This window comes from Microcaecilia unicolor, chromosome 1 (assembly GCF_901765095.1).
Source record: "Microcaecilia unicolor chromosome 1, aMicUni1.1, whole genome shotgun sequence".
NCBI classification, from domain to species: domain Eukaryota; kingdom Metazoa; phylum Chordata; class Amphibia; order Gymnophiona; family Siphonopidae; genus Microcaecilia; species Microcaecilia unicolor.
The window spans coordinates 131179672-131202249 of NC_044031.1; the positions used below are offsets into that span (position 1 = coordinate 131179672).

The following is a 22578-nucleotide window of genomic DNA, read 5'->3' on the forward strand; positions in this document are numbered from 1 at the left end:
CACAAACACATAATGAGCACAGAATAGCAGTGGGCTGGGAACTGAAAGGTCAGGTTTAAATCCCATGGTAGCTCCTAGAAGCCTTGATCCCAATGCTGGGCATGTTCTGGCAGCAGTGCCAGTCCAGGTCGCGCCCCCTCATGCTGGGCAGCAGCCAACAGTAATGCTTCACACTGCACAGAAGGGCAAACCACACCTGTATCATGCCAAGAAAACCACGTGACGGAAGGGTTCTTTGTGTGCTCGCCAGGAGTCAGTTCGACTGAAGGGCACATATGTATCTAGTCAAATACATATTAGACAAGTCAACACAAGTCCCTGCTTTGGAAACATTAAAAAATATATCCAGTAGAAGTTTTAAATATGCCTCCAGATTCTTTACCTCTTATCACCAGGGCTCAGTATAATCCTGGCCCGAGGAGTTCTGATGGCCTGGCTGCTCAGCCCAGAGGTGAAACAGCTTTCTTAAAGTCTTCACTGGACATTATTACTCAAAGGACTACGTTGGTGGTGAATTTCGTTCTTGAACTTAAACCGTAATACTGTACTAAAGCTTTCCTTTTGACACTTGAAAACTTTGTTTATTGGTTCGAAAATTAGGGTTTTTCCCTGATTTGGCAAGAGGAATACAAGATGCAAGGCATTCCTGGCCTTATGGGCCAGGGTTCAGGCTTTGAGCGCCAGTTTTGTGTTACATTTTCCTTGTAATCGAATAGTATTGATTGAGGGTAAACAATTTCATTTTTTTGAACCTAAACAACTTGAATTTCTGACTGCCGGGGAAGATGTTATAATGTAGTTCCATATGTTCACTGTTAGAGGGCGGCTGTGGTAACTAGGTGGGAGAGACGAATCTCTAATATGTATTTATATTCTCTCTCTTATCTTGGATCTTATTTCTTTATATTGTGGGTGAAGAGTAGAACTTTTTCTATTTTGACTTTTTGATTATTTGTAATATTCTTCAGTTTTTTTCCTGTATCCTGGGCATTGGGATACTGTATATTAATTTCAAAAGGGGAAAAAAAAGGCATTTTCTTTTTTCCATGTCCTATAAATACCAGTGTAGTCAGAGACCGTATTTCCTGACCTCTTACCAGACCAAGCTCCAAATCATGAAAATTTACAAAAGATGTACAGTAGTTAAGACTTAAGCTTCAGCAACATTTGTTAGATGTATAACCAATATAACAAACTACATATTCAAAATGCTGTAACATTGCCGGTATCCTTCTCCTACCTTTTAATGCCCACTGTATCAGAATATTGCAACAGATGGGACTCCACATAGTTCATGCCAGGTCTTGTGAGCTGTTCACAACCAAACATCATTGTTGGTAAAAGTTATGATCATTTTGTTTTGATTGGTATAAGCTATTTTCTTCTAGAACTATTGTGTATTACTTCAACTAGGTGCAAAAATTATCATCTAATGTATAAATCTGAACTGGTAAAAGCAAACAAAAGGGGTCTTTTAGTAAAATCTCGCATTACAAAGGAGATCTCTATACTGGGGTTTTGATGGATTTAATTGCTAACACAAACACACTACTTCAGGCTCTGACTACACTGTCAGTCACTCAATCTGCAGGTGGTAGATTTCCAGAAATCATATGACTCCCTCCAAAGGCATCTGTTATTCTCACAAGGAAACTGTGTCATGAAGTACGCAATACCTTATTTTTATTTGGAAGATTCTTTGCTTGGTTGACATTTAACTTCATACTGTATTTACAGAACTAGAAATCTTATGTCATTAACTCCCTTGCTAAGGTTTCCTTAAACAAAAAAACCAATATGTAATCTCAGAATTATTCAACTTTTGATAAAAATTTCAACAGAAAGGATACAATATTTATGTCTACAAGAATACTTACTCTTTCTTGCAATAAATCAAAGCAAAGTTTGTTTTCACTGGTACAAAAATTCAGAATGCCCTAAAAAGAACAGATTATTTAATTACAGACCAGTAACAAAAAGCATGAAAGTTCTCCTATGCATTCATTTTCAGACCCTGATAAAGCTATTAAAAGGTAAACAAAGCCCCATAACTGTACATAGGCGTTTAAATATCAAAGTACAGGATTAATTGCCAACCATGACTAATTTGGGACTAGGAAATTAATTTTTCAGTATTCTTGCATCAGTAAACAACACAGCAAGATTCTGCTAAAGGATCTGAGCTCTCATGGATACCCATTCAGCACAAATCCCCAAACATCCCTTTTTTCTTAGGATATCACACAAAGAACAAATAGAAACAATTTAACTGATCCCACTGTAATGAAATTAAAATGACAAGCAATTTAAGGCTTCTGCACTATTTGTGCACAGTTGTAAAAAGTATTTTTGCAGCTCAGTAACAAAAAGGAGGCATGTGACCTATCAAAATCATACTTTCTATGTCTAGGTAATACAATTTCTATCCAATGCAAATCTCAAAAACCATCTTCCACATCTGAACACTTCACTTAACCTAGGGCTTTTTAACTCCTGTTCAGTGAAAGGGAAATATCATTTAATACACGGTCTCATCCTAGTCAATAGCATTCATAATTTTATGCCTCACGGAAACCTGGCTCACAGATGCCGATCTAGCCAACATTAAGCAGGGGACCCCTTCAAGATATAAGTACTTTGTATGCCCCTAAATGACTTTCAGACTAACTCTCTTGCCCCCACTGACTCCCTAACATTTAAAATGAGATCTTGTCCACCATCTGATTTCCTACTTCTATATCACCCCCTCCACCAACTTCTCACTACTTTCAGCAGCTTCAAAGTCTAATTACAGACCATAGTCTTAAAAGGCATGCTCCCATCATAATAGGCGATTTAATTTTCAGATGTTTAAACTAATCTCATCATATACCACAAACTGCTTACGCTTTTTTTTCTGACTTAGATCTGATACAACTTATCTCCTCATCAACATATTCAGCAGGACATACCCTAGATCAAGTACTCTCGTCATCATGTAGCGACATCAGCCACATTCACTCAGACTCATCTCTTCCATGGACTGATCATTCACTCATTACCTTTTCACTAGCCTCCTCATTTCACCCTAAACCCCAACACACTATATCAAAACTACTAGAGACTTAGGCAAACTTAGCCCAGCTTCAATATTAGAAAAATCATCCTTAGATATAAATTCCTTTCCTCAACTCCATATCAATGAAAAAGTCCAGGCCTTACATACCTCTTTTGAAACTTTAGCACCTATTACAATTTCCACTACTGTACCACTTAAAAGGTTTAGGGAACCATGGTATATTTGGCAGCTTTTTCTTCATAAATGGCAATTATGACAGGCTGACGCATTTGGAGACTAAATCGTACCAGAATAACCTTTACCATCAAGGACACTGCTAGCTCTTATAAACAAGCTCTCCTTACTGCGAAAAAAGAAGGTAAAATTATGTATCATACCTGATAATTTTCTTTCCATTAATCATAGCTGATCAATCCATAGACTGGTGGGTTGTGTCCATCTACCAGCAGGTGGAGATAGAGAGCAAACTTTTGCCTCCCTATATGTGGTCATGTGCTGCCGGAAACTCCTCAGTATGTCGATATCAAAGCTCCATCCGCAGGACTCAGCACTTAGAGAATTACACCCACGAAGGGACACTCTGCCCAGCTCACCACCGCCGAAACGGGGGAGGGGAATTAACCCAGCTCATCCCCACACAAGTGGGGGAGGGGAATCCGTCCAGCTCATCCCCGCGGAGCGGGGGAGGGACACCACACCCGCCGATGCGGGGGGATCTGGCTTATCCTGCAACCGCAACCGCGGGAGGAGCTGACTGACCCTAACACCGCCGAAGCGGGAGGGGTACAAAGCTGCCCTACAGCCGCACGAAGCGGGAGGGAGTGCCGGCAGAATTTAAATCTCAATCCAGCCCCGTAAAACGGAGGGGAGAGGAATGCAGCAGCTCACTGTAACACAAACTCGTCTCAACTCTTGAAGAATCCAAGTGAAAAAACTTGAACACGAAGTCTTTCTGACGTAACTGAAGACTAAACTTGAACCTGAAATGCAACCAGAATAAAAACAGTACAGATATCTGGGAGGGGCTATGGATTGATCAGCTATGATTAATGGAAAGAAAATTATCAGGTATGATACATAATTTTACCTTCCATATCATCAAGCTGATCAATCCATAGACTGGTGGGATGTACCGAAGCAGTACTCACCCAGGGCGGGACATTGAAATCCCTGACCTCAACACTGAAGCTCCAAACCGGGCCTCTGCCCGTGCAGCCACAGTCAAGCGGTAATGCTTGGAGAATGTGTGAGCCGAAGCCCAAGTTGCCGCCTTGCATATCTCTTCCAAGGAGACGGACCCGGCCTCTGCCATCGAGGCCGCCTGAGCTCTAGTGGAGTGAGCCTTCAGCTGGATAGGCGGCACCTTCCCCGCGGCCACATAAGCCGCTGCAATGGCTTCCTTGACCCATCTTGCCACTGTAGGCTTAGCAGCCTGCAGACCCTTACGAGGACCTGCAAACAGGACAAACAGATGATCCGATTTCCGGAACTCATTGGTCACTTCCAAGTATCTGATGATGACTCGTCTCACATCCAGATATTTAAGAGCAGAGTACTCCTCTGGGTAGTCCTCCCTACGAAAGGAAGGGAGACAGAGCTGCTGATTCACATGGAAGCGAGAAACAATCTTGGGCAGGAAGGAAGGCACTGTGCGAATAGTCACTCCTGCCTCAGTGAACTGCAGAAAGGGCTCTCGACATGAGAGCGCCTGGAGCTCGGAAACTCTTCTGGCTGAAGTGATAGCCACCAAAAAGACTGCTTTCAACGTCAGGTCTTTCAGAGATGCCCTCGACAAGGGTTCAAAAGGCGGCTTCTGCAATGCTCTTAGCACCAGGTTGAGATTCCACGCAGGCACCACTGAGTGCAGAGGAGGGCGCAGGTGATTAACTCCCTTGAGAAAGCGCACCACATCTGGCTGCGAAGCCAGGGAAGCACCCTTCAGGCGGCCCCTGAAGCAAGCCAGAGCCGCTACCTGGACTTTAAGGGAACTGAGCGACAGGCCTTTCTCCAGACCTTCTTGCAGGAACGCCAACACTGAAGAAATTGGAGCAGTGAAGGGAGAAAGTGAGCCTGCTTCACACCACGCTGCAAATATACGCCAAACCCTGGCGTAAGCAGTAGAAGTAGAGCGCTTCCTCGCTCTCAGCATAGTGGCGATGACCTTGTCTGAGAAGCCCTTCTTTCTCAGACGCTGCCGCTCAATAGCCAGGCCGTAAGACCAAAGGGGGAGGGATCCTCCATCACCACGGGACCCTGATGTAACAGGCCCTGCTCCACTGGCAGCCGCAGAGGATCGTCGACTGAGAGCCTGATCAAGTCCGCATACCAGGGACGTCTGGGCCAATCCGGACCCACCAGGATTACCCTGCCGGGATGCTTTGCCACCCGGTCTAGCACCCTGCCCAACATGGGCCAGGGCGGGAACACATAGAGAAGCTCTTGAGTCGGCCACTGTTGGAGAAGAGCATCTACTCCCAGGGATCGAGGGTCCCGTCCTCTGCTGAAAAAGCGCGGCACTTGGCAATTGGCCGATGACGCCATCAGATCTAGGCTCGGCTGGCCCCAGCGCTTCGTGATGTCCAAGAACGCCTGAGCAGATAGCTGCCACTCTCCGGGCTCCAAGGTATGGCGACTGAGAAAGTCCGCCTTGACATTCATGACTCCGGCAATGTGGGCCGCTGACAGCTGCTCCAGGTTCGCTTCTGCCCACTGGCATAGATTCATAGCCTCCTTGGCTAGAGGAGCGCTCTTGGTACCTCCCTGGCGGTTGACATAGGCCACAGCCGTGGCATTGTCCGACAGGACCCGTACCGGCTTCAACACCAGTACCGGGATGAACTCCAAAAGCGCCAACCGAATGGCTCTGAGTTCCAGGAGGTTGATAGACCACTTTGCCTCTGCAGGAGACCAGAGCCCCTGCGCTGTCCTTCCCAAGCAGTGGGCTCCCCAGCCCGACAAAGAGGCGTCCGTCGTGACGACAATCCACTCCGGGGTCACCAGAGGCATTCCCGCAGACAACTTGTCTGTCTGCATCCACCAGCTCAGCGCCTTGCGCACTGCTGGGTCCAAGGGAAGGCGCACAGCATAATCCTCCGACATCGGAGTCCAGCGCTGCAGCAGAGATTGTTGTAGTGGTCTCATATGAGCCCTGGCCCAGGGCACTACTTCCATCGTGGCCGTCATAGAGCCCAACAGCTGCACATAGTCCCAAGCCCGAAGAGGAGAGGCTACTAGGAACTGGTCCACCTGAGCCTGAAGCTTGACAATCCGATTGTCTGGCAGGAACACTCTGCCCACTTGGGTGTCGAATCGAACTCCCAGATACTCCAGGGACTGAGTCGGGCGCAGCTGGCTTTTCTCCTAGTTGATGATCCATCCCAGGGAGCTCAAAAGAGCAACTACCCGGTCCACAGCTTTGCCGCACTCTGCATAAGAGGGGGCTCGGATCAACCAGTCGTCCAGATAAGGATGGACTTGTACTCCTTCCTTTCGCAGGAAGGCCGCGATGACCACCATTACTTTGGAAAAGGTCCGCGGAGCAGTAGCCAACCCGAACGGGAGGGCTCTGAACTGGAAGTGTCGGCCCAGGACTGCAAAACGCAGAAAGCGTTGATGAGGAGGCCAGATGGGAATATGCAAGTACGCTTCCTTGATGTCCAAGGATGCCAGGTACTCCCCTGCCTTCACTGCCGCTATAACAGAGCGGAGAGTCTCCATGCGAAAGTGCCGCACTTTCAAGGCCCGATTGACCTCTTTGAGGTCGAGGATAGGCCGGACAGAACCTCCTTTCTTTGGTACCACAAAGTAAATGGAGTAACGCCCCTTGCCAAGCTGACTTTCTGGCACCGGAACGACCGCACCCAGGCGGATCAGATTGTCCAAAGTCTGCTGCACTGCCACAGCTTTGACCGGAGACTTGCAGGGAGAGAGTACAAACCCGTCTCTTAAGGGTCGGCAGAACTCTAGCTTGTAGCCGTCTCTGATGACTTCCAGCACCCAAGCGTCTGAAGTTATTGTGGTCCACTCGCCCAGAAACGAGGACAGCCGTCCTCCAATCTGCACTGGGGCGTGGACCAAGGCCCCGTCATTGGGTACGAGACCCTGGGGGAGGACCGGAGGGAGCACCTCCGGGACGGCGGTCTCTGCGAAAGGAATGCTGCTTGGGGGAGAAATTCCTCTTAAAGGAAGAGGGGGCAGAGGAACCCGACCTGCCCGGGCGGTACCGACGGGCTTCCTGAAACCGTCCTCTGGAGGTACCGGGACGAGTACTAGCCCGAGCCCTGACCTCTGGTAACTTCTTACCCTTAGACGTGCCGAGATCGGTCACGATTTTGTCCAGCTCGACCCCAAAGAGCAGCTTGCCTTTAAAAGGCAATCTAGCCAGGCGGGATTTAGAGGCGTGGTCAGCAGACCAATGTTTCAGCCAAAGCCACCGCCGCGCAGAGATTGTCTGAGCCATGCCTTTAGCTGAGGCCCTCAAGACATCATACAGCAAGTCTGCCAAATAGGCTAAGCCCGATTCCAGGGCCGGTCAATCAGCCCTCAAGGAATGATCCGAGGGGGAAGCCCGCTGCACCATAGTCAGGCACGCCCTGGCCACATAGGAGCCGCAAACTGAGGCCTGCAAACTTAAAGCAGCCGCCTCAAAGGACGACCTTAAGGCCGCCTCCAATCTTCTGTCTTGGGCGTCCTTTAGGGCCGTGCCACCTTCCACCGGCAACGCCGTTTTCTTAGTCACCGCAGTGATTAAAGAATCCACGGTAGGCCACAGATAGGCCTCACGTTCACTTTCAGTCAAAGGATAGAGGCGGGACATAGCCCTAGCCACTTTAAGGCTCGCTTCAGGGACATTCCATTGAGCCGAAATTAAGGTGTGCATGGCATCATGCACGTGGAAGGTTCTAGGCGGGCGCTTCGTCCCCAGCATAATGGCAGAGCCAACAGGGGCTGAGGGAGAGACGTCCTCCGGAGAGGAAATCTTCAAAGTGTCCATGGCCTGTAACAACAGGTTGGGCAAATCCTCTGAGCTAAAAAGCCGCGCTGCAGAGGGGTCATCCGCTCCATCCGAGCGGGGATCCGTCTCCTCCAAGGAATCCGCAAAGGACCGTTGGGAGAACTCAGATACGCTGCCCTCATCTACATCGGAGGAGACAAAGTCCTCCAAGGCCTGGGAATCAACCAGAGGGCGTTTACCTCTGGGAACCTCAACCTCTTTACCAGACGAGGGAGCAGGGGCAGCGTTTTGCATAAGGAAGGCCTGATGCAGCAGCAAAACAAACTCGGGGGAGAAACCCCCCAGACTGTGCACTTCCGCAGCCTGGGCTACAGCCCTAGACGCACCCTCAACCGGCGCTCGCAAGAGCGGGGGAGAGACATGCTGCGCATCCAAAATGGCGTCCGGCGCGACACTCCGCGAAGGAGCCGCGCGGGAAGAACGGCGCTTAACTTTAGCCGCTTTTGTGCCGTCGCCCAAATTAAGGGAGTTCATGGCATTAATGTCTCCAACCTCAAGGGCGGCCCAAGAAGAAGCCGTCCGAGCTGCGTGGCCGGCCAAGATGGCGGAGGCGAGGAGCGGGGGATGGGCGTTTATGGCGGGAAAAACCGCCATGCCGGAGGAAGGACCGGGACATTCATCGGTCACGAAACTGTCACCCAACAAGGGCGAATCAGGCTTTAAGACCCCCGCATCCCCTCTAGAAGCGCTCCGGGGAGCGACTCTTTGCGCCTTCGCCCTCCGACGCCATATGCCACGAGGAGAAGTATCGGGGAACCCCCTGCCCGCTATAAAAAGGTAAAAATTACCTGCTTGCCGCTCCGAGCTGTAACGACCTGGTGTCCCAGTGAGTAGCTGCAATAAACGTTTAAACAAACGTCGAAATAAACGCCTTTAAGGACGCTCAAAAATTTTTTTTTTTTTTTTTAACGGAGCCAGCGGGAGGGGGGAGAAAAGGAGGGACCTGGCACCACCAGGTTTGCACTTGCTCAAAAGAGCCCTCAACCCCAGGCACTCAACAAAACCTAAGAATTAGGCTTGGAGGCCTAGCCAGAGCTGCTGCTGTGTGTGACCACCACCTGCTGAGATAGAGAACATACTGAGGAGTTTCCGGCAGCACATGACCACATATAGGGAGGCAAAAGTTTGCTCTCTATCTCCACCTGCTGGTAGATGGACACAACCCACCAGTCTATGGATTGATCAGCTTGATGATACGGAAATGCTATTTTTCTAGGACATCTAAAGCCCCCAACACAGCTATACTCTACCAGACTTTAAAATCTCCGACTACGTCTCGCCCTTTCCTTGCTGATCCAATATCACTTCCTTCTAGCCAAGAACTAGCAGATCATCTTATGTCTAAAGCCAACACCTATCGTAGTAAGTTCTCCATGGCACTTAATGTAGCTGTATTTACCTCCAGGAATTTGTCCAGACCTTTTCTAAGGTTATCAATAGAAATCAAACAAAATAAAACATGGAAAAGAAAATATGATACCTTTTTTATTGGACATAACTTAATACATTTCTTGATTAGCTTTCGAAGGTTGCCCTTCTTCGTCAGATCGGAAATAAGCAAATGACAGTCTGACAGGGTGGGAGGATGGGGACATCAAAGCATATCATTGATATTCTAACAGGATGGGTGTGGATAGGTGAGGGGTGGGGTGATCAAGGTAAAATTATGTATAATCATACCTGATAATTTTCTTTCCATTAATCATAGCTGATCAATCCATAGACTGGTGGGTTGTGTCCATCTACCAGCAGGTGGAGATAGAGAGCAAACTTTTGCCTCCCTATATGTGGTCATGTGCTGCCGGAAACTCCTCAGTATGTCGATATCAAAGCTCCATCCGCAGGACTCAGCACTTAGAGAATTACACCCACGAAGGGACACTCTGCCCAGCTCACCACCGCCGAAACGGGGGAGGGGAATTAACCCAGCTCATCCCCACACAAGTGGGGGAGGGGAATCCGTCCAGCTCATCCCCGCGGAGCGGGGGAGGGACACCACACCCGCCGATGCGGGGGGATCTGGCTTATCCTGCAACCGCAACCGCGGGAGGAGCTGACTGACCCTAACACCGCCGAAGCGGGAGGGGTACAAAGCTGCCCTACAGCCGCACGAAGCGGGAGGGAGTGCCGGCAGAATTTATGTCTCAATCCAGCCCCGTAAAACGGAGGGGAGAGGAATGCAGCAGCTCACTGTAACACAAACTCGTCTCAACTCTTGAAGAATCCAAGTGAAAGAACTTGAACACGAAGTCTTTCTGAAATAACTGAAGACTAAACTTGAACCTGAAATGCAACCAGAATAAAAACAGAACAGATATCTGGGAGGGGCTATGGATTGATCAGCTATGATTAATGGAAAGAAAATTATCAGGTATGATTATACATAATTTTACCTTCCATATCATCAAGCTGATCAATCCATAGACTGGTGGGATGTACCGAAGCAGTACTCACCCAGGGCGGGACATTGAAATCCCTGACCTCAACACTGAAGCTCCAAACCGGGCCTCCGCCCGTGCAGCCACAGTCAAACGGTAATGCTTGGAGAATGTATGAGCCGAAGCCCAAGTTGCCGCCTTGCATATCTCTTCCAAGGAGACGGATCCGGCCTCTGCCATCGAGGCCGCCTGAGCTCTCGTGGAGTGAGCCTTCAGCTGGATAGGCGGCACCTTCCCCGCGGCCACATAAGCCGCTGCAATGGCTTCCTTGACCCATCTTGCCACTGTAGGCTTAGCAGCCTGCAGACCCTTACGAGGACCTGCAAACAGGACAAACAGATGATCCGATTTCCGGAAATAATTGGTCACTTCCAAGTATCTGAAGATGACTCGTCTCACATCCAGATATTTAAGAGCAGAGTACTCCTCTGGGTAGTCCTCCCTACGAAAGGAAGGGAGACAGAGCTGCTGATTCACATGGAAGCGAGAAACAATCTTGGGCAGGAAGGAAGGCACTGTGCGAATAGTCACTCCTGCCTCAGTGAACTGCAGAAAAGGCTCTCGACATGAGAGCGCCTGGAGCTCGGAAACTCTTCTGGCTGAAGTGATAGCCACCAAAAAGACTGCTTTCAACGTCAGGTCTTTCAGAGATGCCCTCGATAAGGGTTCAAAAGGCGGCTTCTGCAATGCTCTTAGCACCAGGTTGAGATTCCACGCAGGCACCACTGAGTGCAGAGGAGGGCGCAGGTGATTAACTCCCTTGAGAAAGCGCACCACATCTGGCTGCGAAGCCAGGGAAGCACCCTTCAGGCGGCCCCTGAAGCAAGCCAGAGCCGCTACCTGGACTTTAAGGGAACTGAGCGACAGGCCTTTCTCCAGACCTTCTTGCAGGAACGCCAACACTGAAGAAATTGGAGCAGTGAAGGGAGAAAGTGAGCCTGCTTCACACCATGCTGCAAAGATACGCCAAACCCTGGCGTAAGCAGTAGAAGTAGAGCGTTTCCTCGCTCTCAGCATAGTGGCGATGACCTTGTCTGAGAAGCCCTTCTTCCTCAGACGCTGCCGCTCAATAGCCAGGCCGTAAGACCAAAGGGAGAGGGATCCTCCATCACCACGGGACCCTGATGTAACCGGCCCTGCTCCACTGACAGCCGCAGAGGATCGTCGACTGAGAGCCTGATCAAGTCCGCATACCAGGGACGTCTGGGCCAATCCGGACCCACCAGGATTACCCTGCCGGGATGCTTTGCCACCCGGTCTAGCACCCTGCCCAACATGGGCCAGGGCGGGAACACATAGAGGAGCTCTTGTGTCGGCCACTGTTGGAGAAGAGCATCTACTCCCAGGGATCGAGGGTCCCGTCCTCTGCTGAAAAAGCGCGGCACTTGGCAATTGGCCGATGACGCCATCAGATCTAGGCTCGGCTGGCCCCAGCGCTTCGTGATGTCCAAGAACGCCTGAGCAGATAGTTGCCACTCTCCGGGCTCCAAGGTATGGCGACTGAGAAAGTCCGCCTTGACATTCATGACTCCGGCAATGTGGGCCGCTGAAAGCTGCTCCAGGTTCGCTTCCGCCCACTGGCAAAGACTCATAGCCTCCTTGGCTAGAGGGGCGCTCTTGGTACCTCCCTGGCGGTTGATATAGGCCACAGCCGTGGCATTGTCCGACAGGACCCTACAGGCTACAACACCAGTACCGGGATGAACTCCAATAACACCAACCGAATGGCTCTGAGTTCCAGGAGGTTGATAGACCACTTGCCTCTGCAGGAGACTAGAGCCCCTGCGCTGTCCTTCCCAAGCAGTGGGCTCCCCAGCCCATCAAAGAGGCGTCTGTCGTGACGACAATCCACTCCGGGGTCACCAGAGGCAATCCTGCAGACAACTTGTCTGTCTGCGTCCACCAGCTCAGCGCCTTGCGCACTGCTGGGTCCACGGGAAGGCGCACAGCATAATCCTCCGACATCGGAGTCCAGCGCAGCAGCAGAGATAGCTGTAGTGGTCTCATATGAGCCCTGGCCCAGGGCACTACTTCCATCGTGGCCGTCATAGAGCCCAACAGCTGCACGTAGTCCCAAGCCCGAATAGGAGAGGCTACTAGGAACTAGTCCACCTGAGCCTGAAGCTTGACAATCCGATTGTCTGGCAGGAACACTCTGCCCACTTGGGTGTCGAATCGAACTCCCAGATACTCCAGGGACTGAGTCGGGCGCAGCTGGCTCTTCTTCCAGTTGATGATCCATCCCAGGGAGCTCACAAGAGCAACTACCCGGTCCATAGCTTTGCCGCACTCTGCATAAGAGGGGGCTCGGATCAACCAGTCGTCCAGATAAGGATGGACTTGTACTCCTTCCTTTAGCAGGAAGGCCGCTATGACCCCCATTACTTTGGAAAAGGTCCGCGGAGCAGTAGCCAACCCGAAAGGGAGGGCTCTGAACTGGAAGTGTCGTCTCAGGACTGTAAAACGCAGAAAGCGTTGGAGAGGAGGCCAGATGGGAATATGCAGGTACGCTTCCTTGATGTCCAAGGAAGCCAAGAACTCTCCTGCCTTCACTGCCGCTATAACAGAGCGGAGAGTCTCCATGCGAAAGTGCCTCACTTTCCAGGCCCGATTGACCCCTTTGAGGTCGAGGATAGGCCGGACAGAACCTCCTTTCTTTGGAACCACAAAGTAAATGGAGTAACGTCCCTTGCCAATCTGATTTTTTGGCACCGGAACGACCGCACCCAGGCGGATCAGGTTGTCCAAGGTCTGCTGCACTGCCACAGCTTGACCGGAGACTTGCAGGGAGAGAGTACAAACCCGTCTCTTAAGGGTTGGCAGAACTCTAGCTTGTAGCCGTCTCTGATGACTTCCAGCACCCACGCGTCTGAAGTTATAGTGGTCCACTCGCCCAGAAACGAGGACAGCCGTCCTCCAATCTGCACTGGGGCGTGGACCAAGGCCCCGTCATTGGGTACGAGACCCTGGGGGAGGACCGGAGGGAGCACCTCCGGGACGGCGGTCTCTGCGAAAGGAATGCTGCTTGGGGGAGAAATTCCTCTTGAAGGAAGAGGGGGCAGAGGAACCCGACTTGCCCGGGCGGTACCGACGGGCTTCCAGCAACCGTCCTCTGGAGGTACCGGGACGAGTACTAGCCCGAGCCCTGACCTCTGGTAATTTCTTGCCCTTAGACGTGCCGAGATCGGTCACGATTTTGTCCAGCTCGACCCCAAAGAGCAGCTTGCCTTTAAAAGGCAATCTAGCCAGGCGGGATTTAGAGGCGTGGTCAGCAGACCAATGTTTCAGCCAAAGCCACCGCCGCGCAGAGACTGTCTGAGCCATGCCTTTAGCTGAGGCTCTCAAGACATCATACAGCAAGTCTGCCAAATAGGCTAAGCCCGATTCCAGGGCCGGCCAATCAGCCCTCAAGGAAAGATCTGAGGGGGAAGCCCGCTGCACCATAGTCAGGCACGCCCTGGCCACATAGGAGCCGCAAACTGAGGCCTGCAAACTTAAAGCAGCTGCCTCAAAGGACGACCTTAAGGCCGCCTCCAATCTTCTGTCTTGGGCGTCCTTTAGGGCCGTGCCACCTTCCACCGGCAACGCCGTTTTCTTAGTCACCGTAGTGATTAAAGAATCCACGGTAGGCCACAGATAGGCCTCACGTTCACTCACAGCCAAAGGATAGAGGCGGGACATAGCCCTAGCCACTTTAAGGCTCGTTTCCGGGACATCCCATTGAGCCGCAATTAAGGTGTGCATGGCATCATGCACGTGGAAGGATCTAGGCGGGCGCTTCGTCCCCAGCATAATGGCAGAGCCAACAGGGGCTGAGGGAGAGACGTCCTCCGGAGAGGAAATCTTCAAAGTGTCCATGGCCTGTAAAAACAGGTTGGGCAAATCCTCTGGGCTAAAAAGCCGCGCTGCAGAGGGGTCATCCGCTCCATCCGAGCGGGGATCTATCTCCTCCAAGGAATCCGCAAAGGACCGTTGGGAGACCTCAGACACGCTGCCCTCATCTACATCGGAGGAGACAAAGTCCTCCAAGGCCTGGAAATCAACCCGAGGGCGTTTACCTCTGGGAACCTCAACCTCTTTATCAGAAGAGGGAGCAGGGGCAGCGTTTTGCATGAGGAAAGCCTGATGCAGCAGCAAAACAAACTCGGGGGAGAAACCCCCCAGACTGTGCACTTCCGCAGCCTGGGCAACAGCCCTAGACGCACTCTCAACCGGCGCTCGCAATAGCGGGGAGAGACATGCTGCGCATCCAAAATGGCGTCCGGCGCGAAACTCCGCGAAGGAGCCGCGCGGGAAGAACGGCGCTTAACTTTAGCCGCTTGTGCCGTCGCCCAAATTAAGGGCGTTCATGGCATTAATGTCTCCAACCTCAAGGGCGGCCCACGAAGAAGCCGTCCGAGCCGCGTGGCCGGCCAAGATGGCGGAGGCGAGGAGCGGGGGATGGGCGTTTATGGCGGGAAAAAACCGCCACGCCGGAGGAACGACCGGGACATTCATCGGTCACTAAACTGTCACCCATCAAGGGCGAATCAGGTTGTAAAACCCCCGCATCCCCTCTAGAAGCGCTCCAGCGATCCGGGGAGCGACCCTTTGCGCCCTCGCCCTCCGACGCCATATGCCACGAGGAGAAGAATCGGGGAACCCCCTGCCCGCTATAAAAAGGTAAAATTACCTGCTTGCCGCTCCGAGCTGTAACGAACTGGTGTCCCAGTGAGTAGCTGCAATGAACGTTTAAAGAAACGTCGAATTAAACGCCTTTAAAGACGTTTAAAATTTTTTTTTTTTTTTTTTAAACGGAGCCAGCGGGAGGGGGGAGAAAAGGAGGGACCTGGCACCACCAGGTTTGCACTTGCTCAAAAGAGCCCTCAACCCCAGGCCTCAACAAACCTAAGGATTAGGCTTGGAGGCCTAGCCAGAGCTGCTGCTGTGTGTGACCACCACCTGCTGAGATAGAGAACATACTGAGGAGTTTCCGGCAGCACATGACCACATATAGGGAGGCAAAAGTTTGCTCTCTATCTCCACCTGCTGGTAGATGGACACAACCCACCAGTCTATGGATTGATCAGCTTGATGATATGGAACAGAGACATACAGCTTTATGGTTTATAATGGGCTTGGAACCCCAGATCCTTGTTAAGTCCTTTCTGTTGGGTGTTAAAATATTCAATCATTCTGAATTCAAAGGTCTTACGTTCTTGTATGGTTTTAAAGTTACCTTTCAGTATTCTCACTGTGAAATCACTGGTACAGTGTCCTGGTTCTGTGAAGTGCTGTCCCACCGGGGTGGGGGCCCTACTGGCTGTATTGTTCATGTGATGTCTATGTAAATTGAATCTTGTCTTAAGCATCTGGCCTGTTTCTCCAATATAGCATCCAGACCTTTTAAAAGTCCACAAACCACTATTAATATAGACCTGAGGAAAGCCACTACTTGCCTCTGGGAGTTAATTAACATTTCTGCTTTTTGGGATTTTGCCAGGTATTTGTGACCTGATTCAGCCACTGTTGGAAACAGGATACTGGGTTGAAGGGACCTAAGAATATAAGAATACCCACAATGAGTCATACTGATAGTCTGTCACTGGTCAATCCAGGTCACAAGTACCTGGCAGAATGCCAAAGAGCAGCAAAACTCCAATCTCAGGGATAAGCCCCACTGATTAAACCATATTTGCCTATGTGGTAATTTTAATTTATTTTATTCTTTGTAATACTTTCTATCACTTTGGGCAGCACAGCTGTTTGGCTACAATCTGTAATTTACCCTAGAACCGTTAAAAAAAAATTTAAGTAGCTTTCATTGGCCACCCTCCAATCTTCAAGTACCACAAGCGATTTTAATGACAGGTTACAGATCACTAATATATTTGATCAGCAATTTCATGTTTGAGCCAAATCAGAGTAGTGTCTTCTAGGTTCATATTTGTTTCGGCTCTTTGTATAGCAATTCTAATGTCTAATGTTATGTTCTTGATTTACTATTCATTAGAGAACAAGTGTGGAGAAGCATAGCCGTACCTGCTATGATGAGAAACCTGTAAAACTATTACGTTCACTATTTTAAATTTATTAGTTATACCTAATAATTAAATCAAGTTCGCTTTCTCATTTCCAAATAAGAGAAATTGTAGAGCAGCGCTCAATTCAAACTGTCCCTCTCCTCTCATTTCCAGGTCAGACACGCAAGGCGGATTACAAGAATTCCACGACTGTTTACTTTCTACTTTTACAACCTAACGTTTCTCCCATAAGCCCGTAGGTTTGTTTGTTCTATTTTTTCAGATTTAGATCTTTGATCGCAGTACAAGAAGTCGCTCCAAGGACCCAAAACATAAACGGCACATCTTGGGGAAAAACAACTCTCATGATCCTACGCAATCACAGCCAGGGCCGGTATTACGATGTTGCGCACCAGGGGAATTGTCCTCGCTCCCCATGCCGTAAGGAGCCCCATATGAATGTCTCAAACTAAAGGTGTGTCAGCTTTATAGCTACTACTAATACTATAAATCATTTCTATAGCTCCCGTCCCTTGCTTCAGTTCTGAATCCCTGCGCGTTTTAACATCCGCCCTGGTCATACCTCGCCCGCGGCACGGTGTAAAAAGCCAGATCTTCCGGATCCCCGGGATCTTCCGGATCCACGTACGACCTTAAAACCCGAACCAGCGCAGCGCTAATGTCGATCGAATCCGGGAGGATCCCGCTGTATCGGGTTTTTACACCGTGCCTTCCTTCCACTGCTCAGCTCAGCAAGCCACAAAGCAGAGCAGGGGAAGTAAATAACTTGTTACTGGCTCCTCTGCTCAATCATTCTACCTTGTTTATTAGATGCTAGTATCCCTCCCCTCCCCCCTGCTGTGTGGAGTTGAGAGACAATACTGGCTACCAGTACCACAGCTTTGACATTGCCACATCATTCTTTAGAAGTCCCTGAATTGAAAACTCAAGCAACATCTTAGAAATGCAAGTAATATTCGGACAGGTTCTTTGTATAAGTATATGAACATTTCCACTGAATAAATATGCAGGTTTTTACACCGTGGCCCTCGCCCGCCGTGTCGGCTTGCGGACACGGCTACAAGGATGCTACAAACAGACATACAATACAAGACCACATTTCCTAAATTTATTTCTGCAGACCTGGGGTTCCTAGCCCATTCTAAACCATAAAACTGTATGTCTCTGTTGATCACCCTCCCCTCACCTACCCACACCCATCCTGTTAGAATATCAATGATATGCTTTGATGTCCCCATGCATACCTCTGACCCACCCCGTCAGACTGTCATAGTAATGCTTGAATGTTTTCACTTATATACACTGTCAGCTAGCACATTTGCTTATTTCCGATCTGACGAAGAATATATACACTGTCAGCTAGCACATTTGCTTATTTCCGATCTGACGAAGAAGGGCAACCTTCGAAAGCTAATCAAGAAATGTATTAAGTTATGTCCAATAAAAAAGGTATCATCTTATTTTCTTTTCCATGTTTTATTTTGTTTGATTTCTATTGCAGTCCTCGGAAAATGCAGCACCAAGCATGCGCACTGCAGTACAAGAGGCGCGCACGCGCAGCTCTTCCAAGAAATGGGGCTCTTTCAGGACACGCAGTAACGTCATCACCAGTGCAGGGCACCAGGCAGGCTACTGGAACCTGTTCCAGCCGGTATGCAGAAACGAAGCGTCTGTCACAGACTGTGCCGCAACTACCGCCTTCCAGGCCAAGGAAGTTAGATGTGCGCTCAGCCCTTTTAACACCCACCCAGGGAACGCCAGCACCACTGTCCCCTCCATCCTTCCCCTTCATACCTGTGGGTTGTAGTCTGAGTGGAAGGGGTCTTGGATATACATAGCAAAGCCTTTACTTGCGACGCTGGTTCCGGGTCCACCAGTGATGCGAGCACCTCGGGCTGACAGATAGCTCCCACCACTACTGCACATTTTGAATCCCAAATCCGCTTTAACTAGCCTAGAAGCGCAACAGACAAGCAGAAGATCGGCGAAAGACAGTACGACAGACACACTGAGCCGCCCGTAGCTTAGGAGGCTAGCTCTTTGAAAGAGTAATCATGACGCCAAAGAGTTCCTGCTCGTCCATTGGTTGAGCTCCCGGCAAGAGCTGGCCAACTACGCGATCGGCTGCCCAGTCTCCGCCTCCTTTCTTTCCCTAATCGAGAAATGTATTAAGTTATGTCCAATAAAAAAGGTATCATCTTATTTTCTTTTCCGTGTTTTATTTTGTTTGATTTCCCTAATGAAGAACTTTCCCTTAAAACATATGTACACTGAAATTTGATTACAACCAAGTACACCCAGTACTGAGAGCGTTTTTCAGACACTAACGGAAGGGAAAATTATACTGCTCATTCAATTACGATTCGGTAGCTGGGGCAGTGGAACACCTGTTTGGTTTCTGATGCAGGTTAGGAAAAATATTATTATTAACATTTGTATAGCGCTACCAGACGCACGCAGCACTGAACACCTGACATTGAGAGACAGTCCCTGCGCTATAGAGCTTACAATCTAAAAATAATACAGACAAGACAATTAAGGGCGATGTCAATTAAGACAATAGTGGTGGGGAGCAGTTGCTTATCCTATACAGGTAACCATGATTATAATGAAAACAAAAAGGAAGCGGACAGCACACCACACGAAGCCTTTTATTAGTAAATCGACCAGTTTTCGTTACTGATCTCGTCTCTAGCAAAACACTGTCATTTTATATAATATCATTTAATATGAAAGTACTGTATGCCTATGCCAGGATAGGCAGCGAAGGTACAGTCTCCTCTTCACCATTACCCCTGTGAACATCACCTTGAAAACATGCACATTCTTTACATTGAGAATTATCCATCTGCAGTGTCCCTTCTCTTTGCTCCTACTTCAACACTGAAGGCACTGGAACCAGAGCCAACCTTAAGGAATGGCAATTGTCCTAAGTCTCTGTACTATAGGGGCCCCAAACCTGCGTCACACTGAAGAAGGCATACACTGAAGCCCAGGTTTAAGGTCCCCTCCTTAGTTGCTGTCTAACAGCAGCCCTGAGTGTAACGAAGTACAGTAAGTTTCGCATGAGCTCTGCATCCAATTTTGTAGCTGCTCGTAGTGGCATAGTCAGGGGGAGGGGTGGGCCTTCCCACACTGGACTCAGGCCCACTCCAGAACTTCAGCAGCCATTTACCTTTGCTAGCGGGAATAACCTTGCCTTACCAACCAAACATAGGCGTAGACTGGGGGGGTGAGGGGGGGGCAATGCCCCCCCAAACGACGACGAGGCACCGCTGCGCCATTAGTTAAAAAAAAAAACACATGCAGGCACGCGCTCCTCTCCATCCGCTTGGCTTCCCTGCCCTCTCTGTCTGCGTCCCGCCTTCCTCTGAGGAAGGCGGGACGCAGACAGAGAGGGCAGGGAAGCCAAGCGGACAGAGAGGAGCGTGTCCGTCTACCCCTCTCTCTTCCTCCCTCCGGCGCAGGCAGCAGTCTTTTTCAGCGTTCCTGGCAGCGGTAGCGATGTACACGTTGCCTTCGGCTCTGCCCCAAAGCCTTCTCTTCAAGTTCCTGTTCCCGCATAGGTGGGAACAGGAACTTGAAGAGAAGGCTTCCGGGGCAGACCGAAGGCAGCGTGTACATTGCTACCGCTGCCAGGAACACTGAAAAAGCTGAAGAAGACTGTTGCCTGCGCCGGAGGGAGGGAGGAAGTGAGGGGGTAAACGGAGTCACGATCTTGGACCTCGCGGGGGCGGGGCAGGAGAAGGAAGATGGATGGAACTGGGAGGGGTGGGGAGCAGAGGGAAGATGGATGGTACTGGGAGGGGTGGGGAGCAGAGGGAAGGTGCAAGAGATGGATGGGATTGGGAGGGTGGGGAGCAGAGGGAAGCCTACTGGAAAGAAGACACTGCATAAAACAGAAGACACTGGGACCAAAGCGAATAGAAAAACTAAATGATCAGACAACAAAGGTAGATAAAAGTATTTTATTCATAATTTATTAATTGAAATGTGTCAGTTTTTTTAAATGTGCATCTGTGATATTTTGCCTGTAAATGTCAATTCCTTCCTCCATATTAGCATATTCATTTGCATATGTATGTATGCAAATGATATGCTAATATGCTCCACCCATTCTTTGCCCCCCCCCCCCCAATGAAACAGTCAAACTACGCCTATGCAGCCAAATCAATACAGTGCCGCTGCTTCCTTCATGCAGCTGTCACCAGTGTGCTTTCAGCAGCTAGATGAAGAAAGCAGCGTGAGGAGGGGAGTGGCAGCAATATATTTATTTGGTTGGTAGGGCCTCAGCATCTCCACCAACCACGCTTATGGTTAGGGCAGGGGAGCGTGGAGGCGAGAGGAATGCATTGTCCCCCTCAGGTGCCCCCAAAATTGGAGGTTTGGCTTTGGCCCTGACTGCTCAATATTTAGTTTAGTGCCCAAGAAAATTAAGCACAAAGCATTGCTGAGAGCAGTACACTGCCCCTTTAAAGCTAAAGGGCAGGGCTTAAGCATTAAGTAAGACTAAGGGGTATCCAAGGTCAACAGGCAGGGAAGGCAAATAACAGGTGTAATGTAAGTAAAAACCTGCTAGCCCTACCAACTCAAGAGCCATCCACATATATTTAGAGGATGAGTGGGAAATTCTCAAAGTGTATTGAGCCAGTCGAATGCAGTCTGGAAACTGCTTTGTGTGTATTATCACAGACATACACAGTTAATATATTTAAAAGCCTGAAGTCTTTGGTGTTAATGAAAGTACTAGGGCAAAGTACTTAAGTACATTTTTTTCATGTGTTCACTGTACTGTCCCTTAAGTAAAAATAAATGTAAATTTTAATACTCTACACCACTTTGTAATCATAATGTACCAATTTAACATCGTATAACTGAAAATTATAAACCAGTCACCAATGTAATTTCAATTATTGTAAACTGTAAGCCACTTTGAACCAAAACTTGCTTTTGAATAATAGTGGGATACAAGAATGAATAAATAAATAAATAAAGAAGTTATTTTGCCTAATAGAGAGGTTCTCATTCCAGTCGTCAGGATATAGCAAGCCAGTCAGATTTTCAGGATACCCACAATGAATATGCATGAGATAAATTTGCATGCACTGGCAAATCTCTCTCATGCAAATTCATTGTGGATATCTTGAAAACCAGACTGGCTTGATGTGTCTAGAGGACAGGGTTGAGAACTGGCCTAATATAATACTTTTTGAGTAAAAAGTAAGTGTCAACTACAACAAATGCAACTATTGCTAATGTTTTTATCCAAAGTTTTATTGCTCTACAATTCAATCCACTTTGCTTTCAGTAAAACTAAATTTTGAAAATGACTGTCACTCATGTGAGCACGCTTGTGAGTCATTAATTCAGCACAGTCAAGGTGTTCAACAGCTGCACTACCAGGAAGTGGGGTGTTCAATCTGATTTAAAACAAAAAAGTTCCTTCAAATCAGGCCAGGCTGCAAGATTACTGATTGGGTTTCCAGGTAGTGGTCAGGGGAATCCTATAGGATAGGCCACTGCTCCCCTACCACTATTTTCCTTATGGCACAGAATGCTTTAATCATCATCATTTTCATCTGCATTAGCAGTAGTGCTGTTGGAGGGGGGGGGGGGGGGGTGTCACGTGATACTCGCTGGCTGAGTGGACGTCTCATAGCCTTGCTCCGCTCCCGCCATTCTAAGCCCCTCGTTTTTACTTGACTTAAGCTCTCCGAACGAGCTCTAAATTTACCTGATCGGACACTGTACAACCAGGGGTGCACTTTGTGATATTTAGAAGTTTCTGCATCATCTTGGCGAGGTGTTATGCCCGTGAAGACTCCACGGTCAGGGAAGAATCGAGTGCAGACTCTGAGCCCCAAGATGGCGACGCAGCAAGCAGGCCCCACACTGGTGGCTTTGTCAGCAGGGGCAATTCAGGAGATCACCCAGCAGATCACGGCGATATTAGATGAAAAATTAACTAAATTACAAGCGTTGATGGACACTATTAAGGAATTGCTTGAACGGCATGGTGCACAGTTGCAGCAGGCTGAAGAATGA

At 49.2% G+C, this 22578-nt stretch overlaps 1 protein-coding gene across 3 annotated transcripts in view; it reads right to left on the reverse strand.

Moving 5' to 3' along the window:
• LOC115468532 (1-aminocyclopropane-1-carboxylate synthase-like protein 1) overlaps positions 1-18654 on the reverse strand; it is a 48870-nt gene extending 30216 nt beyond the window's left edge. Inside the window, exons 1-3 of one of the 3 annotated variants that reach the window (XR_003941884.1) lie at positions 18328-18654; positions 1878-1937; positions 1241-1311 (exon numbers count right to left, since the gene is read on the reverse strand). Coding sequence is in view for 2 of the 3 variants with exons in the window: in XM_030200315.1 (XP_030056175.1) it covers positions 1241-1311; positions 1878-1937; positions 18328-18459 (263 nt within the window). In the remaining variant the exon portion in view is untranslated. Of the gene's footprint in view, positions 1-1240; positions 1312-1877; positions 1938-15728; positions 15756-18327 lie in introns of those variants that run through there. The other 2 variants (XM_030200315.1, XM_030200328.1) reach the window with 2 other exon arrangements.
• Positions 18655-22578: the final 3924 nt, after the last annotated feature.